Raw genomic sequence first — 25,451 nt, forward strand, 5'->3', positions numbered from 1 at the left:
GTTAAATCAGTAATAAAACAGGAGGGAAAGTGCTTGCAATCACAAATAAACAACCTCTCACCTTCACTATGAGCATCTCTTCTTTAGGATCACGAACCAGAAAGTAGAAAGCCTCATCCCACTGGGGGGAGTTGGTGCGATCACACACCTTCAGAGAGATCAAGGAGATAGGGAAAAAGAGATGTAATTTGTCTTAGATTGACCAAATAACAAGCATGATATGTAAGATGAGAACCTCACCTTTGTTCTGTAGGTTGTGTCCACCAGAACAAGCTCAGCTCCAGCCTTTGGCTCCTTCCCACTCTTCTTCATCTACAAACACATGTCACTATGGGTAACTCAGTGACATATGATACCATCAACTCTTGATCATAAGATAATTAAAGCTGCAATATGTAACTTTTTAGAGATGTGAGTTATATGGTTGTCATTCTCATTGAAAGCAAGTCTAAGAAGCAGTAGATCTGGTCTATGCACTATTTCTATACTTCCCGATCATAAGTTTCAGTCACCAGATTCAGACAATTGAAAATATATTTCACAGTAGTTTAGATGGTTCAATGATTCTCTACACTATACATTGCTTGTTTAGTCACAAACTGAAATTAGTCTAATTCTTTGAATTTTAGCAACCAGGATTTGCCAGAGCGATTTCTGCATATTGCATCTATAACACTGAGGTCATATCTCACCAATGAAATAAACTACACAACACAAGAGAACAAGTGTGCACAGACTTACAATTACCAAAGGAAACAACTACGCGAATCATCGCAGTTTATCACAAACATCAGACAACAGTAGGCTATAAAGATCATGGTAACATGACAACATCAGAGGTGAAAAGTGAAAGGTGACTCACAGGCAGTGAGTGGGCTCTGTCCATGTAGACAAAGAGCAGAGCAGCAGAGGGAACAGCCTTGTTCTGGTAGGACTGGAGAGACTGTAGCTGCAGCACCTGGAGCATGGGGAGCCAGGAGTTAAAATGACACATCTTTCAACCTAATGCTGTGCTATTTAATTGTTAAGTGGGGTGGGGGTCCCTAATAAATACAAAAGCCTCATATGAGTTATGTAATTTGAGTCAACTGCATTCTGGATGCAGGAAGACTTCCTTATGTAAACAGTATGAGTATGTCATAGGATGATTGTATGAGAGAGAGTAATAGGGGGAGGCAAGAGAGGGTTAAATCAAACTCAGTGAAAGAAAAGATAACAGGGAAAGCGAGAGACGGGGAGACAGAAGAAACTGAAACAGGAAGAACTGACCTGATCCAGTCTGTCTGGTTGTGATACTGTTGGTACCCACTCCAGTACCAGGTGAAGACGACCTGACTTCACATCATTCAGAGTGTACCACTGGAACACAGAAATATACCCAATAGGCTGTTAACAAATGAGGTACAATAAAATAAAGATGGAAAATAAAGCAAAGCTGTGACAACAGTAATGACCTCACATGGAAGTCAGGCTAGAAAGAGAAGTAAATATCTCAATACGCTGACTCACCTGGTCTGTGTACTGGGAACTGATGACATCACTCAGCCCCATCATAAACCTGCACACACACACACAAAGCAGATGCTTTGGCAACTCTCCAAAAAGGTATTGTATTCTTTTGATCATTTATATATTTGATGTGTGAAAGTAGAAAAGTAGAACGATGTCCTACATTTCAACCATTTCGTCCACCATGAGACCAAAGTGCATGAAACTGTAACTCTTATCTTGTGTGCGCCCTATTCCATATTTAGTGCACCAATTTTGACGAGGGACCATAGGATTCTGGTCAAAAGTTGTGCGCTATATAGGGAATAAGGTGCCTTTGGGGACATAGTCCTAAACTATCAATAGCAGGTTACTGATTAAATGGTGTATAGTTGGGCCAGTCACAACACACCTTCCCAGGAAGTCATCCGCATCCATGTCTTTATCATACAGCTCTACCTGGACCTCCTGACCAGCCTGGGGGTTCAGCACCGTCTGGGGAAACACACATATGTCAGGGAAGATCAATAACAACAAAACTACATATAAATAATACTATTACATGTTAAGGCAAAAAAGGTAGCAAAGGCACACACTTCTAGATGTCTCAGATATATTCTTACATGAGAGAAGCCCTCCAAATACAGTAATTGTAAAAAAGATCAAAAGTCTATCCTAACACGCATTGCTTTTACTTTCTTCAGTACAGCACAATCCCTTTTACCGCTCATCTAAATGGGCACACAGTTCAACAGCCGACAGAGATGAATTGAATAAACTACAAGTCCCTCCATACCTCAAACATCTCGTTCCAGGTGGGGTTGAGGTTCTCCTTGATCACACGACTCTTAAACTTGACCACTCCGATGTTAATCTTGACATAGGGGTCACTCTTGCCCTTCTTCAGGCCCCCCATCAGCTTATCCATGGCAACCAGATCCTGGGCCTCCAGTACATGGATTCTCAGCACCCCCTACACGACAAACAACAGAACTGCAGTGGCACACTATAACCTTTTTGAAGGCATCCTAGCATTCTCAAAATACAAACAATATAAGGTCTTGAGATATTTTTAATTCATTTTGAACTTTTGTTCTTGGTAGTATAAATGATTTTTATAGTCCCTTCAGTAAAGCACCCACCTCAGTGCCAAAACTTGGGTGAGGGGTAGTGTGAGGAGGGCGTGTTTCAGGGATGACATCAGGCATGACCTCAGCTTCCTCAGGTACAGACACAGAAGGAAGGCTAGACACTGTAGCTCTGGCAATGTCCTCTGTAACAGATCTGAATATTCATAAAGGAACACACACACACAGCATGTTGATAGCTGCTTCCCACACTGAAGATTATCAATGCAAAGTCAGTGTACATGCAAAGCTCTCTGGATCTGTTGTTGAATGGAGCTCACCCTGCCGTTGGCCCCTGCCAGGGTTGGAGCTCCTCAGTGTCTGCTGTGACTGACAGTTGGGTGATAGGTTCCTCAGTTTCTTCTGGCTCCTCTATCTGTTGGTCAAAAACACATTCCAATGCTTACACCTGCAGTCAATCCTTTTCCCCTGCCATGCAATTCCTATCAAAACCAATTATAACATGTCTTATGAATACATAAATTATTGTTTTTTGTTGTTGTTATTTAGCAGATGCTCTTATCCAGAGCGACTTACAGGAGCAATTAGGGTTAAGTGCCTTGCTTAAGGGCACATCAACAAATATTTCACCTAGTCATTTCAGGGGTTCGAACCAGCGACCTATCGGTTACTGACCCAACGCTCTTAACTGCTAGGTTACCTGCCGCGAGGCTAACTGTTAACACAGAAATAAAATCTTGCATAATTTGGTAATCAGCGTGATTAACTACTGGGTCTATATGTGTTAGAAATGGAGTGATCTGGCAGTTTTCTACGTCCACACCCTTACAAAAGGAAACTGTCAGCCAAGGCACCCCCCCTTCCGATTCCATGTGGGCAAACGCATGAAGCACTCAAAGTAAAGCTGTTTAAGCACTGCCTTCGCCAAATCCTGATATGTCCAAATAACCAGTGACAAAAACCCAAAGACTGGAACTACTGCTGCTCATTATCTCACATATACCATTATGGCTAAACTGATTTTTCGGTCTACATGCAGAATCTGCCCACGAGGGATTACGCATACAGAGACACCCATACACTGTATCCCACCTCAGTATCAAAGCTGGGGTCAGGGGTGGTGTGTGGTGGTAGTGTCTCAGAAGGGCTGGGGTCTTCTTTGGGGACCTCAAAGACCACCTCTGCTTCCTCAGGTTCAGAGATAGAGGGTTGGCTGGAGACTGCAACAAATCTGAAAACACATAGAGAGACATATACTTAAGGGTTTTATCATTTGCATACAATTTGCAATACATGTATAACTGCAATTGAACTATTTTAATATTGGGAAGGGCAAAAAACTCACTCCTCAGAGGGCACCTCACTGTGTTGCTTCTCCCCAATTGTTGCAGTAACTGGCTGCTCAATGGTAATTTGTTCCTTCTCCTCACTGTACCTCCCACTCATAATAATTTCTGGACCTGAGACAGAGCCTTGTGGTACACCAACACCCTCAGTCATCTTCGAGTTTAGAATCTGTGAACAAAAACATGGAGAGTGCAATTAAATTACATAATGCAGCGCTTTGTATAGGCTGTGCACATTTTGTCCCACACTCCAAAACGTTGATTGTTGGTACATGTTTGTGAATGTGTCTCACCTTAAGCTCAGCCCTCAGTAGAATCTGACTGTCAGGTGAGGCTCCATCCAGACTCAGCCACTGATCCAGGACCAGATCTGGTTCTGACAGCAGCTCTCTGACTGGTACCACCAGAGAACCCATCGCCTGATCCCAAGCACTGGAGAGCTAGAGAAAGATAAATAAAGAGGGAATTACACTGAACATAAACATAAAGGCAACATGTAAAGTGTTGGTTCCATGTTTCATGAGCTGAAATAAAAGAGCCCCGAAAATGTCCATACGCACAAAAAGCTTACTTCTCTCAAATTTTGTGCACAAATTGGTTTATATCCCTGTTGGGAGATTTGTGTGGATGAATTGCATTTAACAGAGACTGTGCAAGATGTTTACAGTGAGTGACATTATGTTTTAATTAAACATTATCCATGTTTAGTGACTCCATCCTGAAGCAGACTGAACTCTCACCTTCACTATGAGAATCTCCTCTCTGGGGTCTCGAACCAGGAAGTAGAAAGCCTCTTCCCATTGGGGGGAGTTGGTACGATCACATACCTTCAGAGAGACAGAGAAGTTGACTTTCACGGCAGATCCAATAACAAGTCATGCATTTCAGCTCTAATGATACTGCTCACCTTGGTTCTATATGTTGTCTCTCCCAGAACAAGCTCAGCTCCAGCCATTGGCTCCTTCCCACTCTTCTTCAACTAGGATCACACAGAGACCGCACGATACAAGAGTCAAAATCAAACACTGATTGTGAGCAACTAGACAAAATAAACCATCAACATCTGTGCATAACCCATATCACAGCTGCAAAACTAGACAACAATGCATAGCCAGAGTTCAAATGTTCAAAGTGGCAGTGTCTGAGGTGAAGTGGTGAAAGGTCAGAGGTGACTCACAGGCAGTGAGTGGGCTCTGTCCATGTAGACGAAGAGCAGAGCAGCAGAGGGAACAGCCTTGTTCTGGTAGGACTGGAGAGACTGCAGCTGCAGCACCTGGAACATGGGGAGAAAATAGTTAATTTGAAACAACATCTTGCAATAATAATGTTGTGCTCTGTTATGGGCGTCAGGTAGCCTAGCGGTTAAGATCGTTGGGCCAGTAACCGAAAGGTCTCTGGTTCAAAGTCACTCTGGATAAATGACTAACATGTAAAATGTTTTGCCTCATGGGTTATGGAATGTGAGTCTTTTGCATAAAGAGTTCTAAGGAATACGTCATTGTATGACAGGGAGGGAGGAGAGAAATTGTTGAACTAAACGCATAGTGAAAGAAAATGAGATTGAGAAATGAGAGACGAAGAAACTGAAAAAAGGAGGAGTGGAACTGACCTTATTCAGTCTGTCTGGTTGTGATACTGTTGGTACCCACTCCAGTACCAGGTGAAGACGACCTGACTTCACATCATTCAGAGTGTACCACTGGAACACAGAAATATACCCAATAGCCTGTTTACACATGTAGCACAATAAAATAAAGGGGGGGAAATAAAGCTAAGCTTAGCCTCTCAATCAACAGCTATATTGAAGCAACATGATGGCCTTGACCTGATATTAGGCCTGCAAGTAATAAAAGGGAGTTTGACCTGATATTAGGCCTGCAAGTAATAAAAGGGAGTTTGACCTGACATTAGGCCTGCAAGTAATAAAAGGTAGTTTGACCTGACATTAGGCCTGCTGACATTAGGCCTGCAAGTAATAAAAGGTAGTTTGACCTGACATTAGGCCTGCAAGTAATAAAAGTAAGGGAACACCCCCTGAAATGGACAAAAATGAATGGGAAGTCATTGGCACTAGACAAACCATATACACGGTGTCCAATACCACTTAATTCGGCGTCGTTTCGTTCAAAGTTGATTGCAAATGCCATATGGCAAATGCCAGGTGTAACACTTTAAAAATCCAACAGGTGGCGAGTGCGCTCCACTGTGGTTTTTTATATTGCAAATGTAACACAAGTAAAGATGCAAAAGTAAAATTTTGAAAAAGTGAAAAAAAATTCAAAAACTTATCCCCCCTTAAAAAGTGTTTTCTGGACCGTTTTTCGAAATTCTTTCGATTTCTTTTGTCAAAAACATGTGTAAGAACTGTATGAATATACTTTTGTCTAATTGTATTATCATAATTAAAAAATATATATATTGTTTTTTACTTGTGCATAAGGAATATGTTTTGTCCATTTGCAATATGATTTTATAGGAAGTCAAAAGTCAAAAATAGCAAAAATAGTGAAAACTTCACACACCCTTAAAAAAGTACTTTCTGGACGTTTTTTGAAATTGTTTTGATTTTTGTGTCAATTACACATGTATAAGTACTGTATCAACATACTTTAGTCCTATTTTATTATCATCATTTAAAGAAAATGTTTTTTACTTGTGCATAAGGAATATGTTTTGTCCATTTGCAATATGATTTTATAGGAAGTCAAAAGTTAAAAATAGCAAAAATTGTGAAAACTTATCACCCCATTAAAAAATGCTTTCTGGACCGTTTTTCAAAACTCTTTCGATGTTTTGTCAATTAATCATATGTAAGAACTGTAGAATATACTTTTGTCAACTTTTATTATCATTTTTTTTTTACTTGTGCATAAGGCACATGTTTTGTCCATTTGCAATATGATTTCATAGGAAGTCAAAAGTCACTTTTTTGGGGCCAAATGCCATAAGAATTGTCCAAATGCAATATGAAAGATTTGAAAATGCCAAATCAGGATGTTATGTCCATTTGCCATGTACCATCACGAATTTGACATGCTCAAAAATCCTGCAGAAATGCAAAATTGACTGGCCTGATGAACACAGGATGGCCGGGTAGTAATAGTTGTTCCTTTCCATCACTCGTTGTATTGATTTCACCATGTCCATTTGGTGATGTTTTTTTCACTGTTGAATCATTTTGCAAATGCACGTCCATTTGCAATATGTTTCAATGGGCATTTACCAACACGAATTTGGCATGCACAAAAATCCTGCAGGAATGCGAAATTGACTGGTACCGATGAACTCGGGATGGCTGGGCAGTGATTCTGGTTCCTCTCCATCGCTCGTTAGGGTTGATTTCAGAATGCCATTTTGGTGATGGTCACTCTCCGTTTAAACATATTGCAAACCCACTTTTTTGTACTCATTTAGAAGCCAACTATCACATATTTCAGAGCAGGCCCATAATTCACAGCGCCTTCAGTTTAAAACATAATAAAAACTTAAAACACATAGTTACATTCTAGCTGCGGGTCCAGTTCTTACATTATGTGTAGGCCTATGTGAGGCGACCCCGAATCCCGAGTGCGGTCCGTCTCTATAGGCCGAGCCAGTTTCAATGCACCTAGTCTTGCGTCTCTGAGACTTTTCTAAATGTTGTCATTTCCGTAATGGTCAAAATGAATTGAAGTCATTGCAAATGTACGAGGCTGTTTCTCGGTCTGAGAACCTTCTAGAGCCAAGTAACTCACCACGCACTATCGACCTGAGGTCTAGAACAGGTTTCTAAAGTTTCAGAACTCTAGGTCTGACGGTTCTTTTTTAGCTCGAACAAAGGTAACTATTGTAGGCACTGTCTGTCTCTACGCACCCCAATACGCTCTTCCTTCCAAGCTGTGTGTGTGATTTAGTTTTTCTTTGACATTTTATGGGAGAACAGTTCATGGGGGTTGCCTAATCACACATATCGAGTTGTGAAAGATCTGACTTTTTTAACCCTTCGAAACAGGCCGTGTGACACCAATTATGAGCTATAAGTAAACACATATCCTCATTGGCGTATGCCTTTACAGAATCCTGAGTTTTAAGTGTCTACGTTAAGAACTGACCGATTTACACAGGGTTGAATGCACTATTTATCACAAACTGCTGTTTGGATATGGAAAAACACGTTTAGGGTGATTTTAACCACTTCCGTTTGCTTCAGGAAGCTTAGAATCGACACAGATAGACCTCATAGTGTCCTGATGGACTGTCATTGAAGACAGGTTCAGAAGGCATTCATAACCCACATAGGCTTCAGGTTGACTTTAGAGGAGCAGGCAATGTATTCCTATGGGGAGAGATGTCATTGTAATCTGTGAGATCAAAAAACCCTGTTTTACTGTTAAGGGTTAATGCCACACGGCCAAGGTTAGGCTTGCACAGATCGGGAGGACCTCAGGATCATACCTGAGGTCGAAATGTGCTTCTCACCCTAACGGTTCTCTCACTGTCACCCAAAAGCAAATGACATTTAGGGCCAGGATGTCACGAATCCCGTTTCCTGAGTCTGGTTTTTGCCTGTGTTCTGTCCTGGAGTGTTTTTTCCGGCGTCCTGGAACGCACCCTGTCTGGTTGCCGGGCAATGTAGCCAGTTGGGAGTTCTGATTACCCGCACCTGTATCCCATCAGCTATCTGCACACCTGGTCCTGATCATCATCTCTCCTCTTCATAAGCCCGGACCTGACATCCATTAGCCATGAACAGTATGTCGTGCCATAGTATCAGCCTCAAGTTAGATAGAATATGTTTTGTTGTTTTTTACGTATTGCTTGCCTTAAACTTACCTCCGTTTGTTCTGTCTTCAGTTACTCACCCGGATCATTTATCCCATGGTAGTCGGAGAATTCCGCTACCCCATTGGATCCACCTTACTCCCATCAACTCACCACCGCTGCCCGCTACGCCACCTGGATATATCTACCCATTCATATTCACTTGTAAATAAATACTCACCTTCTTCCTACTCTCCTTGTCCTGGTCTGCTTCTGGGTTCGATTTTGAAAGAACGTGACAGAACGATCCGGCCAAGGATGAACCCAGCGGACCTGGACTCCGTTTGCCATGCCATTACCCAGCAGGGGAAGACATTGGGACAACACAAGACGGCGCTACAGGAGATAGCGGGTTCAATCCAGAACTTATCTGCTAGCTTGACACAAATCCAGGATCAGCTCAGTTTGCCGGCGATTCATTCACCACCTGTTTCACCCATCTCACCTGCCGTGTCTGGTGCGGTTTCCTTCCGTGAACCCAAGGTACCGACGCCTGATAAATATGAAGGGGATTTGGGAAGATGCCGTTCGTTTCTTATGCAGTGTGGGTTAGTGTTTGATCTGCAGCCCCATTCTTACGCCACTGACAAGGCTAGGATAGCCTTTGTTATTGAACTGCTGCGTGGATGAGCTCTGGAATGGGCTTCAGCCGTTTGGGAACGACAGGAGATCTGCATGGCTTCATACCAGGAGTTCACGGGAGAGATGAGAAAGCTTTTTGACCATCCAGTCCGAGGTAAGGACGCAGCTAAACGTTTGTTCACTCTTCGCCAAGGAGCTCGCAGTGTGGCAGACTTTATGATCGAGTTCAGGACATTGTCTGTGGAGAGTGGTTGGGAATGAGGAGTCACTACAAGCGGCTTTTTACCAGGGGTTGTCGGAGCAACTCAAGGACGAGCTGATATCCTATCCAGAGCCTAGTGACCTAGACAGCTTGGTCACTTCATCTATTTGGGTAGATAATAGAGTCCGAGAGAGAAGGAGGGAGAAGCAGTGGGGCCCATCCAATCAATCAGCAACTCGGTTACCATTCGGTTCAGGAAGTGAACCAGAACGTATTGATCGTTATTCCCCACACGGGATTAGTGGAGGGGTCTTGCCACCAGATCCTGAACCAATGCAAGTGGGGCGACACGGGCTAACTAAGGAGGAGCGCCAACGTAGACGTGAGACCAACAGCTGTTTCTACTGTGGTAGCTCGGGACATTACATCTCCGCTTGTCCACAGCGCCCGTTAAACTTCCCGGCTCGCTAGTTTTGGGAGGAATTTTAGCGAGCCAGTTTCAACCTCTCAAAGATCCTGTCAGACCCCGTTTTCCTGCGACCCTTATGAATAAGGATCAGAGCTTAGAGATGAACGCTTTTATCGATTCAGGTGCCGATGGCAGCTTTATTGATGCCGACTTGGTGGAACAGCTGGGGCTTTCCAAGGAGCAATTGCCGGAAGCCATTGAAGCAACCACTCTGAACGGCAGTAGTCTGGCACGGATTACTATGAGGACTGAACCGGTTAAGATGTTGTTGTCGGGGAATCATTCAGAGTTTATCTCCTTCTTCATTCTGTCCTCGCCCCATGTTCCTCTGGTTCTTGGTTACCCCTGGCTGAAGGAACACAATCCCTCGTTTGATTGGGTGACGGGTAAGGTAACTAGTTGGAGCATTGATTGTCATGCTAACTGCCTTAGGACTGCCTGTTCTCCTGCCGTTTCCAGTCAGGTCAGTGACTCTGCTCCTCCTGATTTGTCCCTGGTTCCAGAAACATATCACGAGTTGGGTGAAGTATTCAGTAAACAGAAGGCTCTGTCCCTTCCTCCCCACCGACCTTATGACTGTGCGATTAATCTGTTTCCTGGAGCTGCCTTTCCCAAGGGAAGGTTATACAGTATCTCTCGACCTGAACGTGAGGCCTTGGAGATCTACATCAAGGAGTCTCTAGCTGCAGGTCTCATTCGGCCCTCGTCATCACCTCTGGGAGCAGGATTTTTTTGTGAGCAAGAAGGATGGCTCTCTTCGACCGTGTATTGATTATTGGGGTTTGAATGATATTACGGTCAAGAACAAGTATCCCCTGCCCTTGATGAGCTCGGCTTTCGATTCTTTACAGGGTGCTACGGTTTTTACGAAGCTTGATTTACGTAATGCTTATCATTTGGTTCGGATCAAGGAGGGGGGCGAGTGGTTGACTGGGTTCAATACTCCGATGGGACATTTCGAGTACCAGGTGATGCCGTTTGGACATTTAGGGCCAGGATGTCACGAATCCCGTTTCCTGAGTCTGGTTTTTGCCTGTGTTCTGTCCTGGAGTGTTTTTTCCGGCGTCCTGGAACGCACCCTGTCTGGTTGCCGGACAATGTAGCCAGTTGGGAGTTCTGATTACCCGCACCTGTATCCCATCAGCTATCTGCACACCTGGTCCTGATCATCATCTCTCCTCTTCATAAGCCCGGACCTGACATCCATTCCTGCCGGATCGTTAGCCATGAAAAGTATGTTGTGCCATAGTATCAGCCTCAAGTTAGATAGAATTTGTTTTGTTGTTTTTTACATATTGCTTGCCTTAAACTTACCTCCGTTTGCTCTGTCTTCAGTTACTCACCCGGATCATTTAACCCATTCCCGCCTGGTCGTCGGAGAATTCCGCTACCCCATTGGATCCACCTATTTACTCCCATCAACTCACCACCGCTGCCCGCTACGCCACCTGGATATATCTACCCATTCATATTCACTTGTAAATAAATACTCACCTTCTTCCTACTCTCCTTGTCCTGGTCTGCTTCTGGGTTCGATTTTGAAAGAACGTGACACAGGCTTAATTTTGGGCCTACTTTTTTCACGGTCGCTGCACTCAGAGCGAGCTACGGTCAACCGGGGCATCTCGTTGAACTCGGCATGGCCTAGAGAATATGGAAATGCCATTGCAGGCTTTGACATTGTACGATTTCTCTTAAATGACGACAGATAAATGGCTGGTTCTTTTTTTTATTGACACCGGAGGTTCCTTGACGTTGACGTGAAGCGGAAAAATTATTGCTCTATTTTCATTTTGGACCTTTAATCCAAGAAAAATGGCCATAACTCAAAAACCATTGAGGCCTAGACGCCATCTTGTTCGGGGCCAACTGCACATTATGCCAAACCTATGCTCACCAAGTTTCGGCTTCGAAATATTTTCCGTAGGAGATAAAGCCACGTCATGATTCGTGATGTTTTGTACATTTGCAATATGATTGCATTCGCCCTCTTGTGGGATTTACCGGGACAGCGGAAAAATGACCAAAATTTGATTATTTTATAAAACGGAAACTGAATGTCCGAGAGAGTACGTTTGATGACTCCCAGGAAGATCCGGCCCTGCCGCACGGCCCGACGCAAATTTTACAAACATTTTCGGACGTCTAGTAAGGGACCGTACATCTGCAATGTGGTCGATCTCACTAACCATATGACGAATGTCAAAATGTTCCCCCAAGGTATGGGAGTGCCCCATGGAAGTCAGGCTAGAAAGAGAAGTAAATATCTCAATACATTGACTCACCTGGTCTGTGTACTGGGAACTGATGACATCACTCAGCCTCATCATAAGCCTACAAAACACACACACACACACAAAACAGATGCTTTGGCAACATTTCAAAAAGGAATTGCATTCTTGTGAACATTTTATAGATATACATCTTTGATATGTGAAAGTAGAAAAGTAGAACCATGTCTTATATTTCAAACATTTCAACCACCATGAGACCAAAGTGCATGAAAATGTAAGTCTTATTTTGTGTGTGTCCCAAACATCACCCTATTCCCTATTTAGTGCACTACTTTTGACCGAGGCAAATATAACTCATTTACTGACAATTTTGATACCTTCTGGAAACAAAGCTTGCATTACAAGGAGGATAGGATACACCCAAATAATTTGAAGCACTGGATCCTTTCACAACATTATAAGGCTGTGTTGAGACAGTGACTTATCAATGACCCAAGCCCAGCTCATTTAATCTCTACCATTGTGTCGCTGAGTTGTCATAATGCTTCAGCAAATGTATATTATCCCAGGGGCGTTGGAAGATACAATGTAAGTAACCTAATTTATGTCCTCTTACTGCCCTGAATGCCTCTGTTGATCCTACAGCTATTGTATGCAGTAATCATATGCCTAAGAACTAGAGTAATACTGTACTGTTAGCACTGAGGCTGTGCTAGTAGAAAGACCTCTGTGTGCAGCTCACCCTGCACTAATACAAATAACCCAAGCATGTCTACCTCTGCTAAGCATCCCAGAAAAGTGCTAAAAATATCCCACGTTAACACATGTAGCTTAAGAAACAAGGTTCATGAAATCAATAATTTGCTAGTAACAAATGACATTCATATTCACAATCTCTGAAACTCACTTAGAATATACTGTACCTTTTATGATACAGTGGTAGCAATACATGGTTATAACATCTACAGAAAATATAGAAATGCCAAAGGTGGATGTGTGGCTGTTTATATTCAGAACCACATTCATGTAAAGATTAGAGAGGATCTCATGTTAAATAGTGTTGAAGTAATATGGCTACACGTTCACCTACCTCACCTAAAGCCCATTCCGGTAGGAGTGCTAACAGTCAGTATCTGGATAACAAGTGTGAAATGCTTGATAATGTATGTGATATCAATAGAGAGGTATATTTTCTGGGTGATTTAAATATTGACTGGCTTTCATCAGGCTGCCCACTCAAGAGAAAGCTTAAAACTGTAACTATTGCTTGCAACCTGGTTTGGGTTATCAATCAACCTACCAGGGTAGTTACGAACAGTACATGAATGAAATCATCAACATGTATTGATCATATCTTTACTAATGCTGCAGAAATTTGCTTTAAAGCAGCATCCAAATGTAGTGATCACAATATAGTAGCCATATCTAGGAAAACCAAAGTTTCAAAGGCTGGGCCTAATATTGTGTATAGGAGGTCATACAATAAGTTTTGTAGTGATTCCTATGTTGTTGATGTGAAGAATATTTGTTGGTCCGTGGTGTGTAATGATGAGCAACCAGACACTGCATTTGAAACATTTATGAAATTGCTTATTCCAATTACTAATAAGCATGCACCCATTAAGAACATGACTGTAAAAACTGTTAAATCCCTCAGATTGATGAGGAATTAAAAAATGGTATGGTTGAGAGGGATGAGGCAAAATAGATGGCAAATAGGTCTGGCTGTACAACCATACTGCAAATTGAGAATAGTGCAAATTGAGAAATCATGTGACTAAACTGAATAAAAAGAAGAAACTACACTATGAAACAAAGATGACATAAACAATGATAGTAAAAATCTTTGGAGCACCTTAAATGATATTTTGGAATTCATTGAATCAGATGGCTCATTCATCACAAAACCCACTGATATTGCCAACTACTTTAATTACTTTTCCATTGGCAAGATAAGCAAACTTACCTATGACATGCCAGCAACAAATGCAGACACAACACATCCAGGTATATCTGACCAAATTATGAAAGACAAGCATTGTAATTTTGAATTCCATACAGTAAGTGTGGAAGAGGTGAAAAAAGTATTATTGTCTATCAACAATGACAAGCCACTGGGGTCTGACAACTTGGATGGAAAATTACTGAGGATAATAGAGGATGACTTTGCCACTCCTATTTGCCATATCTTCAATTTAAGCCTACTAGAAAGTGTGTGCCCTCAGGCCTGGAGGGAAGCAAAAGTTATTCCCCTACATAAGAATAGTAAAGCCCCCTTAACTGGGGTAAACAGCCGACCAATCAGCCTGTTACCAACCCTTAGTAAACCTTTGGAAAAAATGGTGTTTGACCAGATACAATGCTATTTTTTTTAAACAAATTGACAACAAACTTTCAGCACGCTTATAGGGAAGGACATTCAATAAGCACAGCACTTACACAAATGACTGATAATCGACAAAAAAAATATTGTGGGGGCTGTTATGTTAGACTTTAGTGCGGCTTTTGACATTATAGATTTTTATTTTTATATACATTTTTTATTTAACCTTTAATTTAACTTGGCAAGTCAGTTAAGAACAAATTCTTATTTACAATGATGGTCCGGCCAAACCCCGATGACGCTGGGCCAATTGTGCGCCACCCTATAGGACTCCCAATCACGGCCGAATGTGATAAAGCCTGGATTCGAACCAGGTACGATAGTGATGCCTCTTGCACTGAGATGCAGTGCCTTAGACCGCTGTGCCACTCAGGAGCCTATAGATAATAGTCTGCTGCTGGAAAAACGTATGTGTTATGGCTTTACACACCCTGCTATATTGTGGATACCTGTCTAACAGAACACAGAGGGTGTTCTTTAATGGAAGTCTCTCCGACATAATCCAGGTAGAATCAGGAATTCCCCAGGGCAGCTGTCTATGCGCCTTACTTTTTTCAACGCCACTGGCTTTTTTCAAAGCCCGTTTGTCCATGTCTGCAGATGACTCAACAGTAATTCACTAAACCTCAATTAAATTTGTAATGAATAAGGTGGAAATTGAGCAAGTTGCGATGACTAAACTGCTTGGAGTAACCCCAGATAGTAAACTGTCATGGTAAAAACAAAACATATTGATTCAACAGCAGCTAAGATGGGGAGAAGTCTGTCTGAATTCTTAACAGCCCTATCAACAAGGCAGGTCCTACGGGCTCTAGTTTTGTCGCACCTGGACTACTGTTCAGTCATGTGGTCAGGTGCCATAAAGAGGGACTTAGGAAAATTGCAATTGGCTCAGAACAGGGCAACATGGCTGGCCCTTGGATGAACACAGAGAGCTAACATTAATGTCAATCTCTCCTAGCTCAAAGTGGAGGAGAGATTGACTACATCACTACTTGTATTTGTGAGAGGTATTGACATCAAATCAATCAAATGTATTTATAAAGCTCTGTTTACATCATGTCACAAAGTGCTATACAGAAACCCAGCCTAAAACCTCAAACAGCAAGCAATGCAGATGTAGAAGTACAGTGGCTAGGAAAAACTCCTTAGAAAGGCAGGAACCTAGGAAGAAAACTAGAGAGGAGCCAGGCTCTGAGGGGTGGTTTAATGCACCGAGCTGTCTCTTTGAACTACTGGCACACAGCTTGGACACCCATGCATACCTCACAAGACATTCCACCAGAGGTCTCTTCACAGTCCCCAAGTCCAGAACAGACTATGGGTGGCGCACAGTACTACATAGAGCCATGACTACATGGAACTCTATTCCACATCAAGTAACTCATGCCAGCAGTAAAATTTGATTTAAAAAACAGATACAAATATACCTTACGGAACTGTGGGGACTGTGAAGCAACACAAACAGACACATGCATAAAAACACACAATAACATACGCACTATACACACATGTACACATGGATTTTGTGTTATAGATAAGTGGTAGTAGAGTAGAGGCCTGAGGGCGCACACGTAATATGTTGTAAAATCTGTTATGAATGTATTGTAAAGTTTTTAAAATGTATAACTGCCTTAATTTTGCTGGACCCCTGGAAGAGTAGCTGTTGCCCTGGCAGCAGCTAATGGGGATTCTTAATAAATACAAAATACAACTCTGGTCAAACGTTGTGCACTATACAGGTAATAGGGTGCCCTTTGGGATGTATTCCTTAACTATCAATAGCAGGTTACTGGTGTATAGTTGGGCCAGTCACAACACACCTTCCCAGGAAGTCATCCGCATCCATGTCTTTATCATACAGCTCTACCTCGACCTCCTGACCAGCCTGGGGGTTCAGCACCGTCTGGGGAAACACACATATGTCAGGGAAGATCAATAACAACAAAACTACACATAAATAATACTATTACATGTTATTAAAGCAGAAAGCTAGCAAAGGTCCTCCCGGGTGGCACAGTGGTCTAGGGCACGGCTAGCTGTGATGCCACCAGAGACTCTGGGTTCGCGCCCAGGCTCTGTCGCAGCCGGCCGCGACCAGGAGGTCGGTGGGGCGACACACAATTGGCCTTGCGTCGTCCGGGTTAGGGAGGGTTTGGCCGGAAGGGATATCCTTGTCTCATTGATATGAATTGCATGGCCAACTACAACTTTATCCTTGTCTGAGGCGGGCCGGGCGCAGTGCGCGCTAACCAGGTGCACAGTGTTTCCTCCGACACATTGGTGCGGCTGGCTTCCGGGTTGGAGGCGCGCTGTGTTAAGAAGTAGTGCGGCTTAGTTGGGTTGTGTTTCGGAGGACGCATGGCTTTCGGTCTTCATCTCTCCTGAGCCCGTACGAGAGTTGTAGCGATGAGACAAGATAGTAATTACTAACAATTGGATACCACGAAAAGGGGGTAAAATGTATTACATTTTTTATATTTTTTATTTAAAGGTAGCAAAGGCACACACTTCTAGATGTCTCAGATATATTCTTACATGAGAGAAGCCCTCCAAATACAGTAATTGTAAAAAAGATCAAAAGTCTGTTCTAACACGCATTGCTTTTACTTTCTTCAGTACAGCACAATCCCTTTTACCGCTCATCTAAATGGGCACACAGTTCAACAGCCGACAGAGATGAACTGAATAAACTACAAGTCCCTCCATACCTCAAACATCTCGTTCCAGGTGGGGTTGAGGTTCTCCTTGATCACACGACTCTTAAACTTGACCACTCCGATGTTGATCTTGACATAGGGGTCACTCTTGCCCTTCTTCAGGCCCCCCATCAGCTTATCCATGGCAACCAGATCCTGGGCCTCCAGTACATGGATTCTCAGCACCCCCTACACGACAAACAACAGAACTGCAGTGGCACACTATAACCTTTTTGAAGGCATCCTAGCATTCTCAAAATACAAACAATATAAGGTCTTGAGATATTTTTAATTCATTTTGAACTTTTGTTCTTGGTAGTATAAATGATTTTTATAGTCCCTTCAGTAAAGCACCCACCTCAGTGCCAAAACTTGGGTGAGGGATAGTGTGAGGAGGGCGTGTTTCAGGGATGACATCAGGCATGACCTCAGCTTCCTCAGGTACAGACACAGAAGGAAGGCTAGACACTGTAGCTCTGGCAATGTCCTCTGTAACAGATCTGAATATTCATAAAGGAACACACACACACACACACAGCATGTTGATAGCTGCTTCCCACACTGAAGATTATCAATGCAAAGTCAGTGTACATGCAAAGCTCTCTGGGTCTGTTGTTGAATGGAGCTCACCCTGCCGTTGGTCCCTGCCAGGGTTGGAGCTCCTCAGTGTCTGCTGTGACTGACAGTTGGGTGATAGGTTCCTCAGTTTCTTCTGGCTCCTCTATCTGTTGGTCAAAAACACATTCCAATGCTTACACCTGCAGTTAATCCTTTTCCCCTGCCATGCAATTCCTATCAAAACCAATTATAACATGTCTTATGAATACATAAATTATTGTTTTTTGTTGTTGTTATTTAGCAGATGCTCTTATCCAGAGCGACTTACACGAGCAATTAGGGTTAAGTGCCTTGCTTAAGGGCACATCAACAAATATTTCACCTAGTCATTTCAGGGGTTCGAACCAGCGACCTATCGGTTACTGACCCAACGCTCTTAACTGCTAGGTTACATGCCGCTAGGCTAACTGTTAACACAGAAATAAAATCTTGCATAGTTTGGTAATCAGCGTGATTAACTACTGGATCTAAATGTGTTAGAAATTGAGTGATCTGGCAGTTTTCTAAGTCCACACCCTTACAAAAGGCACCCCCCCCCACTCCAATTCCATGTGGGCAAACGCATGAAGCACTCAAAGTAAAGCTGTTTAAGCACTGCCTTCGCCAAATCCTGATATGTCCAAATAACCAGTGACAAAAACCCAAAGACTGGAACTACTGCTGCTCGTTATCTCACATATACCATTATGGCTAAACTGATTTTTCGGTCTACATGCAGAATCTGCCCACGAGGGATTACGCATACAGAGACACCCATACACTGTATCCCACCTCAGTATCAAAGCTGGGGTCAGGGGTGGTGTGTGGTGGGAGTGTCTCAGGAGGGCTGGGGTCTTCTTTGGGGACCTCAAAGACCACCTCTGCTTCCTCAGGTTCAGAGATAGAGGGTTGGCTGGAGAATGCAACAGATCTGAAAACACATAGAGAGACATATACTTAAGGGTTTTATCATTTGCATACAATTTGCAATACATGTATAACTGCAATTGAACTATTTTAATATTGGGAAGGGCCAAAAACTCACTCCTCAGAGGGCACCTCACTGTGTTGCTTCTCCCCAATTGTTGCAGTAAATGGCTGCTCAGTGGTAATTTGTTCCTTCTCCTCACTGTACCTCCCACTCATAATAATTTCTGGACCTGAGACAGAGCCTTGTGGTACACCAACACCCTCAGTCATCTTCGAGTTCAGGATCTGTGAACAAAAACATGGAGAGTGCAATTAAATTACATAATGCAGTGCTTTGTATAGGCTGTGCACATTTTGTCCCACACTCCAAAACGTTGATTGTTGGTACATGTTTGTGAATGTGTCTCACCTTAAGCTCAGCCCTCAGTAGAATCTGACTGTCAGGTGAGGCTCCATCCAGACTCAGCCACTGATCCAGGACCAGATCTGGTTCTGACAGCAGCTCTCTGACTGGTACCACCAGAGAACCCATCGCCTGATCCCAAGCACTGGAGAGCTAGAGAAAGATAAATAAAGAGGGAATGACACTGAACATAAACATAAAGGCAACATGTAAAGTGTTGGTTCCATGTTTCAAGAGCTGAAATAAAAGAGCCCCGAAAATGTCCATTCGCACAAAAAGCTTACTTCTCTCAAATTTTGTGCACAAATTGGTTTATATACCTGTTGGGAGATTTGTGTGGATGAATTGCATTTAACAGAGACTGTGCAAGATGTTTACAGTGAGTGACATTATGTTTTAATTAAACATTATCCATGTTTAGTGACTCCATCCTGAAGCAGACTGAACTCTCACCTTCACTATGAGAATCTCCTCTCTGGGGTCTCGAACCAGGAAGTAGAAAGCCTCTTCCCATTGGGGGGAGTTGGTACGATCACACACCTTCAGAGAGACAGAGAAGTTGACTTTCACGGCGAATCCAATAACAAGTCATGCATTTCAGCTCTAATGATACTGCTCACCTTGGTTCTATATGTTGTCTCTCCCAGAACAAGCTCAGCTCCAGCCTTTGGTTCCTTCCCACTCTTCTTCAACTAGGATCACACAGAGAGCACACGATACAACAGTCAAAATCAAACACTGATTGTAAGCAACTAGACAAAATAAACCATGAACATCTGTGCATAACCCATATCACAGCTGCAAAACTAGACAACAATGCATAGCCAGAGTTCAAATGTTCAAAGTGGCAGTGTCTGAGGTGAAGTGGTGAAAGGTCAGAGGTGACTCACAGGCAGTGAGTGGGCTCTGTCCATGTAGACGAAGAGCAGAGCAGCAGAGGGAACAGCCTTGTTCTGGTAGGACTGGAGAGACTGCAGCTGCAGCACCTGGAACATGGGGAGAAAATAGTTAATTTGAAACAAAATCTTGCAATAATAATGTTGTGCTCTGTTATGGGTGTCAGGTAGCCTAGCGGTTAAGATCGTTGGGCCAGTAACCGAAAGGTCTCTGGTTCAAAATCACTCTGGATAAATGACTAACATGTAAAATGTTATGCCTCATGGGTTATGGAATGTGAGTCTTTTGCATAAAGAGTTCTAAGGAATACGTCATTGTATGACAGGGAGGGAGGAGAGAAATTGTTGAACTAAACGCATAGTGAAAGAAAATGAGATTGAGAAATGAGAGACGAAGAAACTGAAAAAAAGGAGGAGTGGAACTGACCTTATTCAGTCTGTCTGGTTGTGATACTGTTGGTACCCACTCCAGTACCAGGTGAAGACGACCTGACTTCACATCATTCAGTGTGTACCACTGGAACACAGAAATATACCCAATAGCCTGTTTATACATGTAGCACAATGAAATAAAGGGGGGAAATAAAGCTAAGCTTAGCCTCTCAATCAAAAGCTATATTGAAGCAACATGATGGCCTTGACCTGATATTAGGCCTGCAAGTAATAAAAGGGAGTTTGACCTGACATTAGGCCTGCAAGTAATAAAAGGGAGTTTGACCTGATATTAGGCCTGCAAGTAATAAAAGGGAGTTTGACCTGACATTAGGCCTGCAAGTAATAAAAGTAAGGGAACACTCCCTGAAATGGGCAAAAATGAATGGGAAGTCATTGGCACTGGACAAACCATATACATGGTGTCCAATACCACTCAATTTGGCGTTGTTTCGTTCAAAGTTGATCGCAAATACCATATGGCAAATGCCAGGTGTAACACTTTAAAAATCCAACAGGTGGCGAGTGCGCTCCACCGTGGTTTTTCATATTGCAAATGTAACACAAGTCAACATCCAAAAGTAAAATATTGAAAAAGTGAAAAAAAATTAAAAAACTTATCACCCCTTTAAAAAAGTACTTTCTGGACCGTTTTTTCCCAAAATTCTGTCAATTACACACGTATAAGAACTGTATCAACATACATTAGTCATATTTTATTTATCATAATTGTTTTGTTTTTTATACTTGTGCATAAGACATATGTTTTGTCCATTTGCAATGATTTCATTGGAAGTCAAAAGTTGAAAATGTGAACTTTTTTTCAAAAACTTATCACCCCCTTAAAAAAAAGTGCTTTCTGGACCGTTTTTCGAAATTCTTTCGATTTTTTTGTCAATTAATCATGTCTAAGAACTGTAGAATATACTTTTGTCAACTTTTATTATCATATTTTTAAAATGTGTTTTTACTTGGGCATAAGGCATATGTTTTGTCCATTTGCATTATGATTTCATAGGAAGTCAAAAGTCACTTTTTTTGGGCCAAATGGCGTAAGAAATGTCCAAATGCAATATGAAAGATTTGAAAATGCCAAATCAGGATGTTATGTCCATTTGCCATGTACCATCACGAATTTGACATGCTCAAAAATCCTGCAGAAATGCAAAATTGACTGGCCTGATGAACTCGGGATGGCCGGGCAGTGATAGTGGTTCCTCTCCATCGCTCGTTTTGTTGATTTCACCATGTCCATTTGGTGATGTTTTTTTTTTCACTGTTGAATCATATTGCAAATGCACGGGCATTTGCAATATGTCTCAATGGGCATTTTCCATCACGAATTCGGCATGCTCAAAAATCCCGCAGGAATGCAAAATTGACTGGCCCGATGAACTCGGGATGGCTGGGCAGTGATTCTGGTTCCTCTCCATCGCTCGTTCGGGTTGATTTCAGAATGTCACTTTGGTGATGGTACCTCACTGTTTAAACATATTGCAAATGGACAATAGTCACCAGCCAGTCACCATCCATCAGTCAATTAGATATCATTCTGACACCAAACTGATACAAACGGACACCAAACCCACTTTTTCCAACTCGTTTAGTAGCCAACTATCACATACTTCAGAGTTGGCCCAAAATTCACAATGCCTTCTGTTCAAACCATAATAAAAACGTAAAACAAGTAGTTACATTCTAGCTGCGGGTCCAGTTCTGATGTTATGTGTAGGCCTAGCTGAGGCGACCCCGAATCCCAAGTTTCAGCTCGATAGGTCATTTGGTGTCCGAGCAAGACCCTAATTGGTGCTGAAAATCCACTTTTTTCCATGCCTTGCTACGGGGTCCTTGAATGAGCTATCAGACAGAAACGTTGGTGTCCGTCTATATGGGCTGAGGCGTTCGCAATGCACCTAGTCTTGCGACTCTGGGACATTTCTAAATGTCATCATTTTCGTGATGCAAAAATGAATTGAAGTTATTGCAAATGTACGAGGCTGTTTCTCGGTCCGAGAACCTTCTAGAGCCACGTAACTCACCACGACCTGAGGTCTAGAACAGGTTTCTAAAGTTTCAGAACTCTAGGTCTGACGGTTCTTTAATAGTTCAAACAGGGTTAACTAATGCAGGCAGTGTATGTCTCTACGCACCCCAATGTGCCCTTCCTTCCAAGCTGTGTGTGTGTGTGATTTAGTTTTTCTTTGACATTTTATGGGAGAAATTACTGATTTACAGTTCATGGGGGTTGCCTGGCACTTCCGGTTGGCACAGGAAGCTATAAGTAAACACATATCCTCATTGGGGTATGCTTTTACAGAATCCTGAGTTTTAAGTCTTTACGTTAAGAACTGACTGATATACACAGGGTTGAATGCACTATTTCTATCAAACTACTGTTTGGGTATGGATATACACTTTTAGAGTGATTTTAACCACTTCCGGTTGGTCCAGGAAGCTTAGAATCGACACATGTAGACCTCAGTGGCCTGATGGACTATCATCGAAGACAGGTTCATAAGGCATTCATAACCCACATAGGCTTCAGGTTGACTTTAGAGGAGCAGGCAATGTATTCCTATGGGGAGAGAAGTCATTGTAATCTGTGAGATCAAAAAACTCTGATTTACTGTTAAGGGTTAATGCCACACGGTCAAGGTTAGGCTTGCACGGATCGGGAGGACCTCAGGAACGTACCTGAGGTCGAATTGTGCGTCTCACACTAACGGTTCTCTCAATGTCACCCAAAAGCAAATAACGTTGAGGGGCAGGCTTCATTTTGGGCCTACTTTTGTCATGGTCGCTGCGCTTAGACCGAGCGAGCTACGGTCATGCGGGATATCTCGTTGAACTCGGCACAACCTAGAGATTATGGTAATGCCATTGCCTGCTCTCTGTGTCTTTAAGCACCGCACTTTGTCACTCCATCCTTGCTGTGTGTGTGTGTGTGTGTGTGTGAGAGCTTTTCTTTGACATCTGTTTGGAGAAATGACTTACAGTTCATGAGGGTTACCAAGTCACACATATGGAGTTTTGGAAAGATGTGACTTTTTTAACCCTTCGAAACAGACAGTTTGACACAATTAAAGGCACTTCCGGTTGGAACAGGAAGCTATAAGTAAACACATATCCTCATTGGGGTATGCTCTTACAGAATCCTGAGTTTAAAGTCTTTATGTTAAGAATTGACTGATCTACACAGAGTTGAATGCACTGATTTTCATATTTGCAGGTTATGTGTATCAAAACACTTTTAGGGTGAATTTAATCACTTCCAGTTGGTCCAGGAAGCTTAGAATCAACACACGTAGACCTCATAGTAGCCTGATGGATTGTCATCGAAGACAGGTTCATACGGCATTCAAAACCCACATAGGCTTCAGGTTGAATTTAGGGGTGCAGGCAATGTATTCCTATGGGGAGAGAAGTCAATGCAAACTGTTTGATGTAAACACCTTCTTTTAACTGTTAAGGGTTAATGCCACACGGTCAGGGTTAGGCTTTCACAGATAGGGAGGACCTCAGGAAGGTTCCTGAGGTCGAATTGTGCTTCTCACCCTAACGGTTCTCTCACTGTCACCCAAAAGCAAATGACATTTAGGGCCAGGCTTAATTTTGGGCCTTCTTTATTTCAAGGTCGCTGCACTCAGAGCGAGCTACGGTCAAGCGGGGCGTCTCATTGAACTCGGCACAGTCTGGAGACTATGGTGATGCCATTGTGTGTGTGTGTGTGTGTGTGTGTGTGAGAGAGAGCTTTTCTTTGACATCTGTTGGGAGAAATGACTGACTTACAGTTCATGGGGGTTGCCTAATCACACATGTGAAGTTTTGAAAAGATCTGACCTTTTTAACCCTTGGGAACAGCACCTGTGACACCATTTTAAGGCACTTCCGGTTTACACAGGAAGCTGAAAGTGAACACATATCCTCCTTGGGGTAGGCAATTATAGAATTTTGAGTTTTAAGTCTTTATGTTAAGAACTGACTTATTTACGGAGGGTTTGGTGAGTGTGTGTTATTTCAGAAAATCACAGAAATCTCGCAGAGCTCCGAAGCACACTTTAAAAAGATTCGTATGAACACGCTACAACCGGATCTGTAACTGTTTAAAAAAAACTATTTTTGAACATCACCAATTTGACATTGTACAATTTCTCTTAAATGACAATAGATAAATGGCTGGTTCTTTTTTATTGACACCGGAGGTTCCTTGACGTTGACGTGAAGCAGAAAAATGATTGCCCTATTTTCATTTTGGACCTTTAATCCAAGAAAAATGGCCATAACTCAAAAACCATTGAGGCCTAGACGCCATCTTGTTCGGGGCCAACTGCCCATTATGCCAAACCTATGCTCACCAATTTTTGCCTTCAAAATATTTTCCGTTTAGGAGATAAGTCCAAGTCGTGATTCGTGATGTTTTGTACATTTGCAATATGATTGTATTCGCCCGCTTGTGGGATTTACCGGGACAGCGGAAAAATGACCAAAATGTGACTATTTTATAAAACGGAAACCGAATGTCCGAGAGAGGTCGTTTGATGACTTCCCAGGCGATCCGGCCCTGCCGCACGGCCCGACGCGAATTTTACAAACGTTTTCGGACGTCTAGTAAGGGACCGTACATTTGCAATGTGGTAGGTCTCATTAACCATATGGTGAATTTCAAAATATTCCCCCAAGGTATGGGAGTGCCCCATGGAAGTCAGGCTAGAAAGAGAAGTAAATATCTCAATACATTGACTCACCTGGTCTGTGTACTGGGAACTGATGACATCACTCAGCCTCATCATAAACCTACAAAGCACACACACACACACACACAAAACAGATGCTTTGGCAACATTTCAAAAAGGAATTGCATTCTTGTGAACATTTTATAGATATATATCTTTGATATGTGAA

At 42.5% G+C, this 25,451-nt stretch overlaps 1 protein-coding gene across 2 annotated transcripts in view; it reads right to left on the reverse strand.

Moving 5' to 3' along the window:
- Positions 1-25,451, reverse strand: part of LOC135541868 (uncharacterized) — an 88,233-nt gene that overhangs the window by 8,739 nt on the left and 54,043 nt on the right. For both annotated transcript variants that reach the window (XM_064968323.1, XM_064968322.1), the window contains exons 42-70: positions 25,295-25,343; positions 20,545-20,634; positions 20,112-20,207; positions 19,842-19,913; positions 19,675-19,761; positions 19,228-19,374; positions 18,934-19,103; positions 18,681-18,819; positions 17,922-18,016; positions 17,650-17,791; positions 17,304-17,480; positions 16,416-16,498; positions 12,261-12,309; positions 5,532-5,621; positions 5,100-5,195; positions 4,830-4,901; positions 4,663-4,749; positions 4,216-4,362; positions 3,922-4,091; positions 3,669-3,807; positions 2,897-2,991; positions 2,631-2,772; positions 2,285-2,461; positions 1,901-1,983; positions 1,510-1,558; positions 1,270-1,359; positions 863-958; positions 241-312; positions 62-148 (exon numbers count right to left, since the gene is read on the reverse strand). In XM_064968323.1, the coding sequence (XP_064824395.1) occupies positions 62-148; positions 241-312; positions 863-958; positions 1,270-1,359; positions 1,510-1,558; positions 1,901-1,983; positions 2,285-2,461; positions 2,631-2,772; positions 2,897-2,991; positions 3,669-3,807; positions 3,922-4,091; positions 4,216-4,362; positions 4,663-4,749; positions 4,830-4,901; positions 5,100-5,195; positions 5,532-5,621; positions 12,261-12,309; positions 16,416-16,498; positions 17,304-17,480; positions 17,650-17,791; positions 17,922-18,016; positions 18,681-18,819; positions 18,934-19,103; positions 19,228-19,374; positions 19,675-19,761; positions 19,842-19,913; positions 20,112-20,207; positions 20,545-20,634; positions 25,295-25,343 (3,088 nt within the window). The remainder of the gene's footprint in view (positions 1-61; positions 149-240; positions 313-862; positions 959-1,269; positions 1,360-1,509; positions 1,559-1,900; positions 1,984-2,284; positions 2,462-2,630; positions 2,773-2,896; positions 2,992-3,668; positions 3,808-3,921; positions 4,092-4,215; positions 4,363-4,662; positions 4,750-4,829; positions 4,902-5,099; positions 5,196-5,531; positions 5,622-12,260; positions 12,310-16,415; positions 16,499-17,303; positions 17,481-17,649; positions 17,792-17,921; positions 18,017-18,680; positions 18,820-18,933; positions 19,104-19,227; positions 19,375-19,674; positions 19,762-19,841; positions 19,914-20,111; positions 20,208-20,544; positions 20,635-25,294; positions 25,344-25,451) is intronic.

The sequence above is a fragment of the Oncorhynchus masou genome, chromosome 6 (assembly GCF_036934945.1).
Source record: "Oncorhynchus masou masou isolate Uvic2021 chromosome 6, UVic_Omas_1.1, whole genome shotgun sequence".
Classification (NCBI taxonomy): Eukaryota; Metazoa; Chordata; class Actinopteri; order Salmoniformes; family Salmonidae; genus Oncorhynchus; species Oncorhynchus masou.